Genomic DNA, 16608 nt, shown 5'->3' with positions numbered 1-16608 from the left:
ATTTCATCCTCAATATATCAAAACAGGACTGAGTCTAGAAACTATATGAGCTGAAGTTCAGCAGGTCATTTGTGTGGCTCAGTAAAGTTCGGAGCACAAATTAATCACGGTGATTAATCACACCGGCTTGATCTGTGCAACACTGTCATCACTGTATGCAGATTTAAAAACTGACCTACATTACAAACATGAACTTGATCAATGCGTGAACACTCGAGTGGTTTTGTCTCCTGCTGTTATAAAATGACAGAAAACGCCCCGAGTATAACCAGTAAATAAACATTTAAAAACATGTTGGCAAACAAAGCAGGTATTGCTATAGTTTGATTATTTAATATTGATGTTAGTAAGTTTGAGGTTTCCAGGGATTTTAATCCTCGTCACTCCAGTCAGCTGCTGGAGTAACTCGATGGCTTTTAGTAGGTGTGCTTTAAGGTTCACAAAATAACTGTTATGTGAACGTTTTTTGTTTTTTATTTTTTTATTTTTATTTTCTCAATCTGGGAGTAACAATTAGTTTGGGAAAACTATACTTCTGGATGGTTTGGCCCGCTGGTCAACTTACTTAAAGTGTGATGATGAGAGGAAAAGTTTGTGTCTGTTAAAGCTCCCATATTGTACAAATTCAGATTTCTATTTCTTTTTTGATTATAAAACAGGTGCTGTATAAATACTGTGAACGCGTAGAAACGCAGCCGGTGTTTAGACAAGCCATTTGGACTTCGTTAAGTTTGTGAAGTCACAAACCCTCGTTCATGTCACATGTCCTCCCTCAGTGGACCAATGTCCAAACTTTTATGTGGGGGTGGAGGGGTGGGGGGGGGGCACTGAGCTGTCATTTTGTCTGCAGTTAGGAAACTATGCGACCAAAGAAAAGCCGTCAAAAGAGCGGACCAATCAGAAGAGAGGGTAACCGAGTGACTCAAAGACACATAAAACAGCCTGTTGTCAGTCGAGCTCCAGAGAAGCTCAACAGAGATGTAAAACTATATTGAGATGGATTTTCGGTACTTAAATTCACAAAAACATCTTACGGATATCAAGACTGCAAATAAACTTTTTGTAAAAAAAAAAAGTGTAAAACATGGGACCTTTAAGATGGCATAACTCTGTGAATCCTCTTATCACATACTGCTTAAGGTTTCCGGGCTGAACATTCAAAACGTTGTTTTATCATGAAACATCAACAGTCGAACAGACAGAGTTAGTTTGACTTTACTTCAGGGGCCCAAGAGCACTTTTTTAATTATTTTAAATTCATGAATTATTTTAAAACCTCTTGGTGTCACAGACTGTCATTTAAAACATACTGTTCAACACGGGGATTTAAACAAAAACAAACAAACAAACAAAAAAAATCTTCCGAGAGTTTTTTTTAAGTCAGATTTCCCATCAACAAATTGTAAATGTTTTTTTGCTATATTGAACCAGCCGGAGGGACACGGGCTTTAAACTCCACATTGCTGTGATTGGTTGTAACATGACAAAGTCACAACCAATCACAGGTGAGCATCCTGCATGCTGATACAATCTAGCTCCAACCATTTGTAAAGTAAGTGACAGGGAGGCCCTGCAGCAGGACGCATACACGCATGTCCAGCTTTTCAAAAAAATGTCTATCTTTTCAGTTCGGCTGCTTTTTTCCTGCCGTGCGGTCAATTCCCATTGATTTTTATTAATGTTAATTTTGCCACTTAATATTGATTTAGTTTCAGCCTGAACAAAATGTGTATTCGTTTTTCTCTAAATCTAGCAATTATATATATATTTATTTATTTATTTTTTTCCTAATCGACAAAAGCTGAAGTAATTTTGGTCCTACTTTTGCATGTTTACTCTGAATCTCATCTAAGCATTTCCAGGCTGCCCCCCGTCACCATCTTTGTGTACAGTTACCACGGTTACCGCCGTTACTCCTGTCTATCGTGAGGTTAATGGAAAAGGCTCTGTGTCCTCTGCAGTCAAACAAGAGATGGGAGTCTTTTCAGCAAATCCCGTTAATGTCATCACTTCCAAACTCTGAACAGAGCTGCTCACCTCGTGTACGCACCGACACAGATACCCGTCCTCCCCGACGGAGAGCAGCGACCTCTTTCCGAAGATGAATCACTTAATTGTTTGCTAAAACACTGCTTAGTAGTTTGGCTTGAGAAGAAAGGCAAAATTGTTAGATAACATTAACACTTAGTTACAGTGACAAAACTAACACTAAAACTAAAACTAATTTATGTGAAAAACAGCAGAGGCAGCTGAGAAAAGCTGGACAGCGTGTACACACTCTGAGCCGATATGAATATTTGGGTTTGGGTGGTTAACTACGAGGCCTTTCTGGAGTCCAACTAACAAAAATCCGCCGAAGCGATGAAAAACTGTAAACCCTACAAACTGGTAGTATAGGAGCAACTATTAGCTACAAAGGCTTTGTGAATATGGCCCCTGGCCCTTCTTTTACCACAGCAGCTGTCCGGCTCAAGACTGCCGTGTCCCCTTGGTGTCACACTTGGGTTCGGGCGTCTCACTGCGTCTGGTAGCCAGCCATGCTGAAATTGGCCAGGTTGGACATGACTGTGCCGGGTGGGGCTGCAGCCTGAGCTGACGGAGATCCAAAGCCTCCCACCCAGGCCGGGGACTGAGACTGGGACTGCCTGTAAAAGTTCCCACAGATACAGAGTCAGTGTGACTGTGGTCACAAATATCAGTTGTGTTGTAAAATAAATCAACGATCCCCCTGCTAGAGGAAAAGAGCTCTCTTTTTTTTTTGGTCTTGAGGAAATGTTTTAAGGTCAAATTAGCATAAATCAGGCCTCAGAGGCTTTTGATGACGGGTGTAGTTCAACGGGCCTCTAACAACAGTCAGATCAAATGTTTCATTGAAAACATGCGACACAGTGAAACTCACTCTACTCCAAATCCCTGCTGGTTCCACGTCTGGCCGTACATGCTGTAGGAGGGAACTTGCCACCCGTTGGTCACATACTGGCCGTACTGCTGCTGCTGTGGGTTCCCATAGACCTGGTTCCACTGCCCCCACTGGCTGTACTCAACCTGAGTGACACAACCAGAGAGAAAAGCAAATAAATGTTTGAACAGCCCCATTAACTCCATGTTCAATCAGCAGCAAGTGATAACGAATACTGCAGAATAATGTCATTAAAAAAGACACGTAATTTACCCCTTCAGTCTGTTGTTTTATGACTGAGAATATATCTTAGGATTTGTAATAATGTGTGTATGACTGTCTCTCTTTTCTTTTTTATTTCCACATGAATATATGTATTTTTAAAACCGCATCACTTTTGTCTCATCATTGATGTTGTCTCTCTACCTGCTGTGGATTTTTTGCCATGTCGGGAGATTCTTTGCCCCAGAAGCACTTCACTATGTGTCCTTCAATGACTGTGCCGTTTACTGATACAATGGCGTGGGCAGCACTGTCATGGGAGGAAAACCTTCAGAGGAAAACAAGCACATAAGAAGGAAGAATTTCTATCAGACAATACAGAGTGTTTAAACTTTTGAGACGACTGAGCCTCCATAACATCACTGCAGTAAAGACAAACACAAAAGAAAAGGTCTCTGACAACGAACGAGGGATTTAACCGGCCCGTAATTGAGTCATGAAACATGCGCGTGTGACATCCAGAGGCTAAATGCAGCGATGGACTGAGGCGCTACCTGATGAAAGAATATCCTTTCTCCGGGAAAACCCTGACCTCCATGATTTGACCAAATGGGGAGAAGGTCTGTCGCATGACATGTTCTGAAGGAGTCAGGAAAAAAAGATGAATGTGTTTAGTTCAAGGCTATTTGAGGAAACCGTACGTTAACTAATAAGACCACTATTAGTGTGTGACGACAGGGTGTAACAATGGCATCTTGGGAACGTGACACTTGCCTGATAGTCCTGACTGGATCCCTCCACAGTACACGGTGCAGTTCTGTGGGCTGGACTGAGTCACGACGTCATCAAACCTCAGCTGCTTTGAACCATCTGAGACAGAAACAACACGTGGAATCAGATATCCCAAACTTCACATGTTAGGTTTGTGCTGACCATCAACTCCTTGACAAAGCTGTGATTTATGATTAAAAAAAAATCTACTCCAATATGTTTTTTTTATCATCTATAATTAAATGAAATGCATCATAGCTAAAATAAAGTCTGCCGGTAGGTAGGTTCTTTAGGTGAGGCGGGTTTCTGAACTTATTTGACTGCCCTAGCCGAGAAAAATGAACAGCAAATGCTTCTGCTGCCAAAATATAAACACAGTGATGATATTAGACACATTTTGAGCCTGAATTCTCAAAAAGAATAACAGACAATACTCACTGTCCTGAGAACTCTTCGGAGCTGGAGGTTTACGCGTTGCCCAGTTAGTCCTGATTTGGCGTCCTCCAAGCCACTGTCCCGCCATGTTGATGATGGCATTCTCTGCATCCTACAAACCCAAATCAAACATAATTACCTTTCCGAATTTGATCGATTTTTCCAATTTATCTATGGCCGTAATCAATCATGAAAAACACATTACTGCTTACGAAGTAATATTGAAACTAGTGATGGCAAACAGGAAGCTATGTAATTTTAGATGATTTTGGTTGTGACTAACTACAAATAATTTGACTTTAATTGCTGTAATTAGGATAATAAACAGAAAATAGAAATAACCTTCAGTCTGTGTTCTTGCACTGGAGCCTTACCAGTTTGTTGTAGAAGGACACAAATCCATACCCCTTTGATTTGCCTGTCGTCATGTCCTTCACAACACGGGCGTCCCTAGAGGGAAACGTGAAAACAACTTCAGAGCACTTTACAATTTCAATCTTCAAACCAAAAGGAACCACGCAAAACACACTGAACTGTGAATCCTCTACTCTGGCCTACATTAAGGTATATTAGCTATCATGACCTTGTACTGAGCGCTGACTCGCATAATAACTTCAAAGTAACACTTGAAAAGAAAAAAACAAGTACAAAAACATGCAGCCTATAGTAAATAATTTCAGATGTATTAATGGATCTTTACCACTAGGGCACCACTTCTTTTGCTCAATCCTCACAACAATAGGCTACTGATTTATGGGTTACCATGCATTCAAAAAAAAAATCTGTTGTTGGTGCTCTTTCTACAGATAAAAACATAGAAAATATCAAAAGAGAAAAAAGGAATTAAAAGGCATACATGGCCTGTTAACAGATTTCTTTATTTTTCCTGGTCAATTCTTTACCACCAATATGGAGTATGGAGTTTGGGGAGCTGCAAATTTTGAGAAATTGACATTTTCAGAAATTTTGGAAGAGGATCATTGCACTACAAAACAACACTATGCAAATCAAAATGAGACAATTTAAACATGGCTTTAGAGGAGTACATTGTGTATTGGAATTCGTTAATCTAAGCTAGATCATGTTAATACATGGCATCTACAAATAAAGACATATGGAAAGAATGGAATAAATAGAGAAAAAAACTACATCTGAGTCTCCAGAGTGCACAGTTCCTTGCTGTTAGCCTTCAAGCTCCTGTCCAATCCTATGAGCATTTCTGTAAAATAACCAAAGTGCTATTATTTCACTGAGACCCACAACTAAAAGCTGTTCAGGTTCATACACACAGCTTACATTTTGCTGACACACTGTACAGTTTTACTTACCACACCCTAAATATGCATACAAAAGCAAGCAGAGGCTTAAAGCTGACACTTTAGTTCTAAAAATAGACAATACATAAAGAGCAAGTAAATTCACTGCAATTGTGTTAATCTCATAAATGAGGCCGATCCAATCCGCTTTTGAAAAACAAGACAATACATATTATGTAAAAGGTCCATTCTGATGTTTACTTTTACTGAATACTTAACATTATGTAGGACCATCAAATATGTTTACATGCATGGATGTAAGGTCTTTTGCACATAATGTAAGTGTGACAAAGAAGATGACGCAAAAATAAAAGGTGCTCTCCTGAACACTGAATCTCTGTTTACTTCTCAGCATTCATCCATCCATCATCTATACCCGCTTTATCCTCTCAGCATTCAGTCACACGTCAGATAACTTGGGTTTTACTCTTTTCCTATTACACATTAAGAATAAAACCTGCTCATGTAGCAGCCTGCCTGGTCGGGTTTTCTTTAAAGGAGTTAAAGGAGTGCACACAGAGTGCAGATTTGTAGTTCTGAACAATCAAAAATATAAATGGTAGGTAATGTATGTTGGCCACATTGTGTTTGTTTCCCCATCACAGTTTATGAGCCAGTTTCTTGATTCTGTGTTTTATTAGAATGTATTTATTTTTGTAGAGCGTAATGGGATATCATATGCCTTTATTGGAGAAGGTTGCCAGGATATGAAGTGTGAGAGATAGGGACACAGAGAGAGAGGGAGGTGTGGCGGTGGTTATGACTTACAAGAAAGATCTCCAACCAGACTAGAACCAGGGACGCTGCAGGTTATGATTTTATTCAAAAACTAAATAATGCATCCGAGATCAAATGTAGCTCATAAACTGTTAAAGAGGAACAAAATCCTTCAGGATGTCAACCGTTCAGTGTTTGAGTCATGAAAATCTAAATTTTGCTGATATGAAATTGTAAATATTTTAGATTTACATTTAAGTCTGTACCCGTATTGCATGCATATAAACATGGTCAAAGATGAGCATAAGCTTACAAAGGAATATTATGAAGTACCTTAATATAGCCTGACTTAAGAGAAATCAATATGCTGGTACTGAGGCAGTAAAAATATTGATTTGCGCCTTAATAGAAATAACCTTCAGAGTGAAAACTTACGAGATTTTCCCAAAAGGTGCAAATGCAGCCTTGACGTCCTCAGTGGAAATCTCAGGGTTCAAATCACCCACAAAAACATGGAAGTGATCTGGGACAAAACAAAAGACAAGCAAACAGGACAGAAACCATTTACCAACCTCTGGTAAACTTTGATTTCAGAAGTTAAAAAAGAAAAAGGAAATGGTGAACACTCACTGGATGTGTCTTTCTTCTGGCTACTTGGAGTTGTGGCCCAGTTTACTTTGACCTCCTGGAAACAGAGAATTCACAGACAGCATTTAAAACTAAGACGGAGAACCGGAGAAGTAGATGTTTTCTTTACTAGAAACGAGGATCGCAGCTCACCCGGGGATTTCATACCACTAAAAACCCACCTAACATGTAGTTTTAGAGCAGACTTGCTGTCCTACCTTTCCTAATATCTTCCTCCCGTTCATGGCTGCCAGGGCTGCAGCAGCATCTCGGTGTTCAAAGAACTCCACGAAGCAATATGGGTCATTGCTCGTGTGCTGCAAGAGACGAGGTCGGACACACAAGTTCAAAACAACCGCCTGTGTTTGTTGTGTTCATGTTTTAAACAACAGTACGGGTCGTTTTTGTTCAACAATAACCGAACTCGGGTTTTTTTTTTTTTATCGGTTTTCCTCCCCAATATGAAATATTTGGACGTGAATGACGGAAACAACCTGCTTACCTCCGTGATCATCTTACAACTTTTACAAGGTCCGATCTGGGTGAAGAGCTGCAGGATCAAGATTTCTGTTACGTCCCTCGAGAGGTTCCCCACATATCTGGAGAGGAGAGAGGACGGCCGGGTCAAGGACAGCTCACCCTGCCTCATGGCAGACAGTCAACAAGACAGTAAGACTTCTGGAAAGATGCCACGCGTAAACAAATGAAGACGTTTTGTCCCGACGCGGTGGTCTCTCTGTCTCGGACCGGGCCCGGTGTCACGGACACGGACAACATACACGGTCGTCACCGGAAACGCTTACGGATCTCACACACACACACACACGAAGCATGTTGTTATTGTATTTATTTAACCGTGATGTAAATGATCTGAAAGTGAAGCGTGTCCGTCGGATATCTGCGTCGTCCGGTGTTCGCCATGTTTGTGGAAACAACGGGGAGCTAAGTTAGCCACCGGCTCACGACGTCGGCGAAAGCTGACGATAAGTAACGCTCCCCCGCCGGACACCTTCAGTTACTTACAGGGTTCTGGGGTGGCTTTCGTCGTCCATGACCGATGCTGACTGTGACCAGGCCGACAAAACGTGAGTAACTCGCTGGTCAGCTGACGGTAACTGGCGATGTACGCGGTTAGCAACAACAACAACTAGCTAACTAGCTGATAAGCTAGCTAACCGGGCACCAGTGCATACGTCACACTGCGAGTCCAGAGAGCGCGCATGCGCGTGAAAAGACCTGGCGAGGTCAGCGGGAAGTAACAAAAAGACAACAACAGTGAAAATTACCCACTTCTTCAAGGAAACTATTTTCGGTTAATGAATAATTGTGAAATCCAAAGGAGCTAACACGTTTAGTTTAGTTTATTATATTTTGCAAAGGTTTTTTTTTTTTTTGCGGAAGTGACTCTTATTTTGAAGTTGGACGCAGAGGTGCACTTGTTTTATGTACCGCTGTACGACGGTTCACGGCGGCGCCTCGAGCCGCGGGGACCTTTCTGGAACACGCGCGCAGTTGTCAGCGTGAAGACACCAGAGAGATCATGATCTGACTGACACGTTCATGTCTGATTCATCATTTCTGTTTTTATATTTTAACTGTACAAACGGCACTAAGCTGCGCTCACTACTGTAGGAGAAAGATCTAAGAGCTCATCTAAGTTTAAACAAATGATAGGTCCATAAACAGACTGGTCATTTACACAATAATCAATACGTGTTATTTGTTTCTTTATAAATTAACAACACTAAACAACATCAACATTTGTCCCGGGGGACTGAAGGTGGCAAACAAATCAAAACTGAAAAATATATAATAGTTTGATTGATTTACGTGAAGATAATCAAGATTCTCAACAAAAACAACACGAAGAATGCAAAACTAAAAAAAAAACTATATGAAGTTACTCTTCTCCTTGAGGTTGGAGGATCCGGTCTGTGCTATAGCAACACTGATGACTTTACGTCCACTGAAGACACCTCACAGCGGGGTCGAGGCAGGAGCAGTGCTCGGTGATTACCAGATACATAACCCTGGTAGGCCTGCAAAAGTTAGAGAGGCCTTTGGTCCTAGTATCCAAATATTCTGGCGACATATGATTAAATATGCTGGAAACTTCTTATTTAAATGAAGCCTTTAATTATTATTTCGCAACATGATTTAAACGCATTTATGATTCCACTTATTACAGCTGAATAATGTAGAGCCGAACAATCACTGTAACAAATGCTTTTCTCACTATAGTACACACTCACATCGGCATTCAATTCAATTCAATTCAAATCGGTCTGCTTTGTGTCTTAGTTGTATCTCCTGCATTCTCCGATGGATTACCGGACAGCCCGGGGGCCTAAGAGCTCAGGGATCCCCTGCGCCATAGCTTCTGCGTGAAGTCACCGTCATTTGTATTTCTTGTCACATCATCAGAGGGTTTAGTAATTCATGTCAAAAACAGAGCCTCAAAAGTCCTACTGAAAAAAAAAATATGAAGGAATGGCATAAAAAAAAATTCCCTTTGAAGATGTTACATGAAAGAAACCGCTTACATTTTAAGTGAGTGTTTATCCCCTCAGATTATCTGTAGGACTCCAGAGCGGCTGAGTACACAATGTCTTATGGGTCCTTCAACTCTTGTGGAGAGAAATAATAATAATAATAATAATAAAAAAAAAACAACAAGCGCAAAACAACAGCATGAATATATTGTAGGCTCGTGGTTACTGAATGTGCCCTGAGGTAAGGTGAATTTAGTTATTGCACTGGCTGCAAGTCAGTGTACCTGTCGTGGGAAACGGGGCCTTTTAGGTGTCTGTGCTCAGGGGACCAATAATCTCAGAATTCACCTGTGTTTATATTGCATCGACAATATAAATAACCCAAAATCCCTATAATAAATGATATTGTCTATGAAGCTGGCATATCTCTCCAGGAACAGTTTTATGAGGGAATTTGGAAAGAAGCTGCTGCAGGTATAATTAAAATTTTTAAAGGAATTGTCTCAGCAGGCTACACGTTTGACAGATGTCCTGCCAGGTGACGAAGACCTGGATTTACTCGTGTTTTCCTTATAGTATGAGGCAGAATTGGAGTAGTCCTGTGATGAAGGGGAGATCCGTCATCAGAGGTGCATTACACCACAAGTTACGTAATCGTGTACCAAATCAACCCAGACTGAGGCTCCTTGGACAACACGTGTGATGTGGGAGTCTGTGTACGTCTGTTTGGAGACGCTTTTTATTTATGGAGAACAGGCTTTGGGATTCCCTTGTTTTAATACGCAGACAGTGGTTGTCAAACTTGGGTCCAGGGACGCACACGGATCACGGAGGGGGCTCTAAGGGGGTCTGTAAAGGGTGAGCTGTCGGAAGAAGCGACTTGGACAGCAACAGCGAGAAATGCTCCGAGGTGCAGCGTCCTGGGAAAACCTAAAGAAATGCCGGTCAGAGGTTCACTTTGAGTCCGTGTTGGGGGGGGGGGAGTCCGGCTGCTGCCACATAACAAGTTCGGGAACCCGTGCCACCGTCTCCGGCGCTGTCCGCCCCCAACATTAACCCTGCTATTTCGAGAAACTTCCAGCCCACTTTTCCCACGTCACTTGTAGGAATCTTTAAAGCGTCCGTCGCCTGTATAAAATGTCTCAGTGCTCGACAACCTGCAACATGAACGGCATGAAGACACAGTCGCCGTTACCGACCATGGCAAGCAACGACAACGACCCTCTGCCGCTCGGATGGGAAGTAAAAATTGACCCTCAGACTGGATGGCCCTTCTTCGTGGATCACAACAACCGCACCACAACCTGGAATGACCCGAGACACGACACGAGAAAGGTAAAAAAAAATAATAATAAAAAATGAAAAAGAAGAAGAAGAGCGGCGTGATAAAGTTAACGGTTAACGGTTGTTACAACGGTTTGGTGTCGCGCTCCGCCGGTGCACGTCTCGGTCCGGTGGTCCGGTGTCTGTTAGCGGTGAGCTACACCAGTTATATATTATTCTTGTTGACTATAGGCCTTGTTTGGCGCCGTCGCCTCCCCCTCACAGACAGCTCATAAGCCCATTATAACGGGTGATCAACCCCGTTATGTTCCCGTGTCATGATCTAACACTATTATTACCCGATGACTCACCCTGCAGTATGTAAACGCTTCCAATGGGTTTTTTTTTGTTGTTGTTGTTGTTGTTGTTTTTTTACCAGCCGTTTTGTCTCACGGCGGGGAAACACTGCGACGTCCGGCTCATATTAAACTTTTTCCCTTACAAGGATCGAGGCTGGTGTGCGGAGTGTGTGAGCGTGTACGGCCCGAGGCGCTGCCCCGCATATCACGTTCAAACTGGATTCAAATATGTTGGGAAAACGTATCAGGTCTGCAGAGACAGCGAGAGAAAGAGAGGAAAAAACAAAACAACAACCCTGTGGGCTGAATGGAGCCTCACAGCCTGCCAGCTGGTAATCTTCGGTCTCAGAGAAGAGACACACTGTTGTCCAAAGTTAGTGTCCAGAGGAATCTGCTAGAAAGACACAGCTGTTGGGGGATAAAATTGGTGCAATGGTGCTGGCAGCGTGTGGTGTCCCACACTGAAATGGCAGAGGGCGAAGGGTCGTTCACAGCTATGTGTTAACTTTGTTCCTGGAGGAAAACACGCTACCGGGTTGTTGTTTTTTTTAACATTTAAATGCAGTGTTTGTCCTTTTGATTTGTTTTTAAGCATTTGATCACTTCTCAGTTTCATCATGGACAGAGTGAACTATCAGACCTGTTGCTCCGCAGCTGTCATGAGCAGGTGTAGTGTAAATTAATTTATAACATTCTTTTTTATGCTTTGTTTTTAATATTTTATGTGATATCATTGTTATTTTCCTGCAACAGTAAGGCCCCAATAAGGACGTCAGTATTGATATTTGACGTTGTTTTTATGAGACCAGGTCAGTTTAATAATGCACATATTGTCTTTCCTCTCTTTAAAATGTACCAAATGGCGGAGCAAACAACAGTTTTCTTTCTCTGCATGACATCATGTTGATTAGCCAACACCATGTTAGTTCACGGGGCGTGCCAAAGCTATTGGGACAAGTGATGAAATTCATCCAGGTGATGTCACTCTGGTTGTGGAGCAAAATATCCAACACAGAAACAACAGTTGTCTGAGTGGAAAACGCACCAGAGTCTGCGTCAATCATTTATTTATCGGAGACTCGGAGAGGTGATACTTTTGGCATCCCGCTGTGTGAGTGGGACGTCTTGACCTCTAACCTTTGCAGTTATCTCTGGACTGAGAACACTTCCCTATTAGAAATACCTCCATGTTTTGAAAACCATTTAGTTGCACGTGTAAATATGTCTGTGGTAAGTTTTTCTGACAACACGTTTAAGCCGCACATATTCATTTGTACAGTTTTACATCGACTAAAATGTAATTCTTTTAGTGGAGGAGCAAGCAGCTAAACTATTCACGCAGATGCAAGTAATGTTCATTTTATTACTCTATAAGCAAGAATAGGTTGGTTAAAATGTATTAAAGCATGTTTAATAATAATTAACAGGTGCTGCATGCTTAGGTATAATAATACGAACCAGGTTTGGAGTGTTTACAGTAAAGGACACCACCATGTTTTGGTTGAATAGTTAAATACTTTGAATATTTGTGAAGAAAACAACATCAAAGTTGACCACAAATTTTGTTAATTAAATGTTTTGCAAGTGCTTTGAGTAGTTTTCTGTATTTTACTGGCTCTTTACTGGTTTTAATATTGTAAGTAACAAATCACAAGATTCTTAATGTTCATTGTTGTAAATAAATAGTGAGACTTTAACATTTTAAATCCTAATGTGTTTCAGGTTCGAGAAGTATCGGCAAATGGGCCCAACATACCGCCAGAACCAAGTCCTCAGGAGACACAGAAGACCTTCGTGAGGGAGATGAAGCACCCCATTCTTCGCCCCGGTTATGTTCCCATCCCGGTCTTCCATGACGGTGCAGAGCTGAGGCAGCAGCAGCATCCATGTTATTCCTACATCCAGCCAAGCACTGCACAGAACATCCGCACAGACGGGCGCACACCTTCCCCGACGCCGGGGCTCCACTGCAGGCCGAGATCACCTTTACACGGACCGTTAGACAGCTGCCCCACCGAGGCCGGGATGGTCGGATCGCCCGTTTCACCAACAGCAGAGGTTGGACTTGATTTTATGTCCCCCACCACATATTTTTCAGATGGAAGACAAATGACCAAAAACTGAATTTTCACTGTTTGAATGTGATGTTTTATTTTTCAGGTTTATTCTGTCCCACATCACCATCCAGCACGACCCAGCAGCACCGGTCTTCAAGCCGGTTATATCCCTATCCCGGTGATCCATGAGGGTGGAGGAGGCCAAACGCAGCCTCAGTTAAATCCCTCAGTCTACTCTCAGCGCATCCCTTACCCTGAACATCAGCAGCCCTACCATCGCATTCAGACAGAAGAATGGCCCGGCTATTCAGCTGCAATGCCGTCTCCCAGAGAAAGGGCTTCTCCAATAGTGTTTCCCCAACATCGAGATGCTGCTTCAATTCACCTCCCACCTCATATCAGAAGCCAGTCACCTCTTATAACGCAAGTGCTGGGAGAAAGACCACAGGTAATTAGACTTTTATGTGTTCTAGCTTAGTTTGTTTGTTTTGTTTTTTTTGAAAAGTTGACCGACATCGTGACAGACCTCGATAACCTCTTTCTGTCTTCCCAGGCTCAACAAAGCATGCACCCGAAACCCGAGAACACGCCGCTCCCCCAGCCGCTGCACACAGACTCCGACGTCCAAAAGCCTCAACAACCTCAGCCGTTCCAACAGCCTCCACCTCAGCCACCTCAGCACTTCCAGCAGGTACCGCCTCAGACGTCTCCACAGCCTCAGCAGCCTGAACAGTTAATGCAGCAACAGTTCCCGCTGCCCCAGAAGCCCGAGCAACCGCAGCAACATATTGCAGATATCACAGTTCAAATACCTCCAAAGGCAGAGGCCCAGGACACGGCAGCTGTTCCCCCTGAGGTCCCACCTGTAAGGGTCGAGGCCGAACAAGCTGCTCAGTGTCCAGCCCACCCAGGCCTGACTAAGGTGCAGCAGATAGTCGGACGAGTTGCTAAACTGGAGCATGAGGTGAGATGTTTCGACGGGAAGAAGAATGACAAGAAGTACATGTTACTGGAGGAGCTGCTGACCAAAGAGCTGTTAGCGCTGGACTCTGTGGACCCCGAGGGTCGCGCAGACGTACGGCAAGCGAGACGGGACGGAGTCCGCCGCGTTCAGAACATACTGGAGGAACTAGAGCAGATGGAGGAGCAGCCGGCCAGGCCCGCCAGCGAGACAGCGATGGAGGGAGACAACCTGACGCAGAAAGGAGAGCCAAGCATGATCACCAAGGAGAATGTTGAGATGGCAAAGGAGATCTCGTAATGACTGCAGACTCCGTGATAAAGAGCAGAGGAGGATCACCTGCTGTATATTTGGTAGTGAACAAGTCTGCTCTGGTTAACTCTCCTCCTCCTCATCCTCATCCTCATCCTCCTCCTCCTCCTCGACCTACAGCATTTGTGAAAGTTGCATGCATTGATTAACAGTGTTGGTATGTCCAGCCATTCAGCACATAATTGATGATAGCTCAGTGCAATCATGTTTTTCAAGCCAATGTTGTTGCCTTCTATGTTGTGCCAATGTCTTCATAATAAGACAGCTGTCATGATTAAGATGTTGACAACAGGCGCAGGGCAAAATAAAAATTTGAATAAGAGGCCTTTATCAATGAATGGAAGAGAAGTAGAAGTATTTTCTTAAGAAATGTTCTGTGTAGTTGCCTTTTGTCTGATCAAATATTGTATGAAGCTTTTCTTAATCCACTCAGCACATTTGGGGCTTTAAAGCAGGACTCACTGCAAAACTGAGTCAACATAGAAGCATTTCCCCCCTTTACCGCCACATGGCAATGTTGGAGCTGCTTTGTCACACAACACAGTGAAGATGTTTATTAGATGCTGCTTTTTTGGTGCATTACTGATTTTGCTGTCTTTGCACTTTGCCATCATTGAAATGTATCATGCTGAAAATCAGCGGCGCTTCATCTGAAGTATATCAGTTAAACGAGTTTTGATTGACGTGTTTGAGTGTTTGTATGTGAATTGGTTTACTTGTTGTTTCAAATCATGATATCAGTATTTATATCATTATAAAGTATTTTGGTACAATTATGAATGTGTAATGACAAACCGGGGGGTGAGAGGTGTCTCTTACTTGACATGTGAGACAATCAGCACTTGGTGCTAAGTAGGAATCACAGTTTTAAGATAGTCAGAAAGTCATTGTATAACTACCAAAGTCACCATCTGTAATAACACTAACACAAAAACGGCCTGAAAGCCTGAAAATGCCAACTGTGAGAAAATGCCCAATTCATTAACACTCTGATCTGTCAGCTAAAAAGGATCAGCTCTTTCTATGATTACACTCACTGTTTGTGCAGTAATTTGCCACTCTAATAAGATTGTAAGCCATTTGTAATGTAGGGTCACTGCCTGACACACTTTTACGAATTATGGATCGTGGCTTAGTGTTGATCACAGTTTATTAGTAGCTGGCTGGCGCATTGTTGAAAGAAAGTCACGTTGGTATGGTTGAAAATAAAATGTATTTGACATGGATTTTGACTGATGCTTGGCTTCCTAAAGATTCTGCAAAGTCTGAGACTTTTTAAATGTATATATTGGAGCATCTAAGTAGTATTCAAAGAGAATTAAATCACAAGGTAGCATACAGCACCTGACACTGAACTCAAGGTCCGCCATGTTTCTGCCTCGCCAAAACAATCCAATGTTTGTGTGTCCTCCACTTCCCTCAAAAAAAAAGCATCCCTGACACAGTCGTCATCTCTGAAGTCTGGCTTTACACTGGTGAGGTTAACAGTTGTGTTTCTCTCTGCGCTCAGCTGCCTCCTGCCTTTTCCCTCATGGACCCACTGAGTCATAACAGGACATTTTGGCCGCCTCATTCCCAGTCGGGAATGTGTTTGTTTACAATTTTGACAAATGGTCTAAATTTATAACATCAACATTGAGATTGAATTACTTTTGACTGATGATTATTTTTTATACATAATCCCCTAGTTTAAAAAAAACAAAACCACAAAACCACCTCTCCTTCATTGGACTTTCTGCCACTGAAAGACATTCTGCTTCGCTTACCATAAAATATGAATATCACACTATTTAAAAAAAAAAAAAAAAAGAGGACACAAATAAAGGTGTGACTGTGAATGACTGATAAGAGCCAAATAAAATGAAGCCATACATTTTTTTTGTTTGTTTTAATTCTGACTGATGAAGACTTTGTCGTGAACATTTGAATGACTTCATCACTGAGGTGGATCACTGTGGTGGATCACTGTGGTGGATCACTGTGGTGGATCACTGTGGTGGATCACTGTGGTGGATCACTGAGGTGAACTGAGGTGGATCACTGTGGATCACTGAGGTGGTGGATCACTGGTGGATCACTGTGGTGGATCACCGAGGTGAACTGAGGTGGATCACGGAGGTGGTGGATCACTGAGGATCACTGTGGTGGATCACTGTGGTGGATCACGGAGGTGGTTG

The 16608-nt window shown here is 42.4% G+C and overlaps 2 protein-coding genes across 5 annotated transcripts; one reads left to right on the top strand and one right to left on the bottom strand.

Annotated features, from left to right (window-relative positions):
- Positions 1 to 943: 943 nt before the first annotated feature.
- Positions 944 to 8182, bottom strand: tial1 (TIA1 cytotoxic granule-associated RNA binding protein-like 1). Of its 3 annotated transcripts, XM_069689976.1 has the most exons (12): positions 8011 to 8181; positions 7490 to 7586; positions 7206 to 7304; positions 6991 to 7045; positions 6796 to 6883; positions 4702 to 4777; positions 4331 to 4439; positions 3896 to 3991; positions 3676 to 3760; positions 3326 to 3449; positions 2900 to 3045; positions 944 to 2645 (listed from the first exon to the last, which is right to left on the bottom strand). In XM_069689976.1, exons 1-12 carry the CDS (start codon positions 8037 to 8039, stop codon positions 2516 to 2518), a joined length of 1134 nt encoding a protein of 377 aa, XP_069546077.1. In that variant the 5' UTR covers positions 8040 to 8181; the 3' UTR covers positions 944 to 2515. The 3 variants fall into 3 exon arrangements, with proteins under 3 accessions (XP_069546077.1, XP_069546078.1, XP_069546079.1); XM_069689977.1 differs by lacking the exons at positions 6796 to 6883; positions 6991 to 7045; positions 7206 to 7304; positions 7490 to 7586; positions 8011 to 8181 and adding an exon at positions 5184 to 6777; XM_069689978.1 differs by lacking the exons at positions 944 to 2645; positions 2900 to 3045; positions 3326 to 3449; positions 3676 to 3760; positions 3896 to 3991 and having other exon boundaries at positions 4352 to 4439; positions 4670 to 4777; positions 8011 to 8182.
- On the top strand, positions 7558 to 15657 carry bag3 (BCL2 associated athanogene 3). 2 transcript variants are annotated; one of them, XM_069689975.1, is made up of 4 exons: positions 7558 to 8072; positions 12824 to 13159; positions 13262 to 13606; positions 13712 to 15657. In XM_069689975.1, exons 2-4 carry the CDS (start codon positions 12905 to 12907, stop codon positions 14417 to 14419), a joined length of 1308 nt encoding a protein of 435 aa, XP_069546076.1. In that variant the 5' UTR covers positions 7558 to 8072; positions 12824 to 12904; the 3' UTR covers positions 14420 to 15657. The 2 variants fall into 2 exon arrangements, with proteins under 2 accessions (XP_069546076.1, XP_069546074.1); XM_069689973.1 differs by lacking the exon at positions 7558 to 8072 and adding an exon at positions 10006 to 10814.
- The last annotated feature ends 951 nt before the right edge of the window (positions 15658 to 16608 follow it).

Source organism: Brachyistius frenatus, unplaced genomic scaffold (assembly GCF_029030835.1).
Source record: "Brachyistius frenatus isolate BFR_SWC_R1_liver_20210118 unplaced genomic scaffold, ASM2903083v1 Contig_8, whole genome shotgun sequence".
NCBI classification, from domain to species: domain Eukaryota; kingdom Metazoa; phylum Chordata; class Actinopteri; family Embiotocidae; genus Brachyistius; species Brachyistius frenatus.
This window is presented reverse-complemented; position numbering and strand designations above follow the sequence as displayed.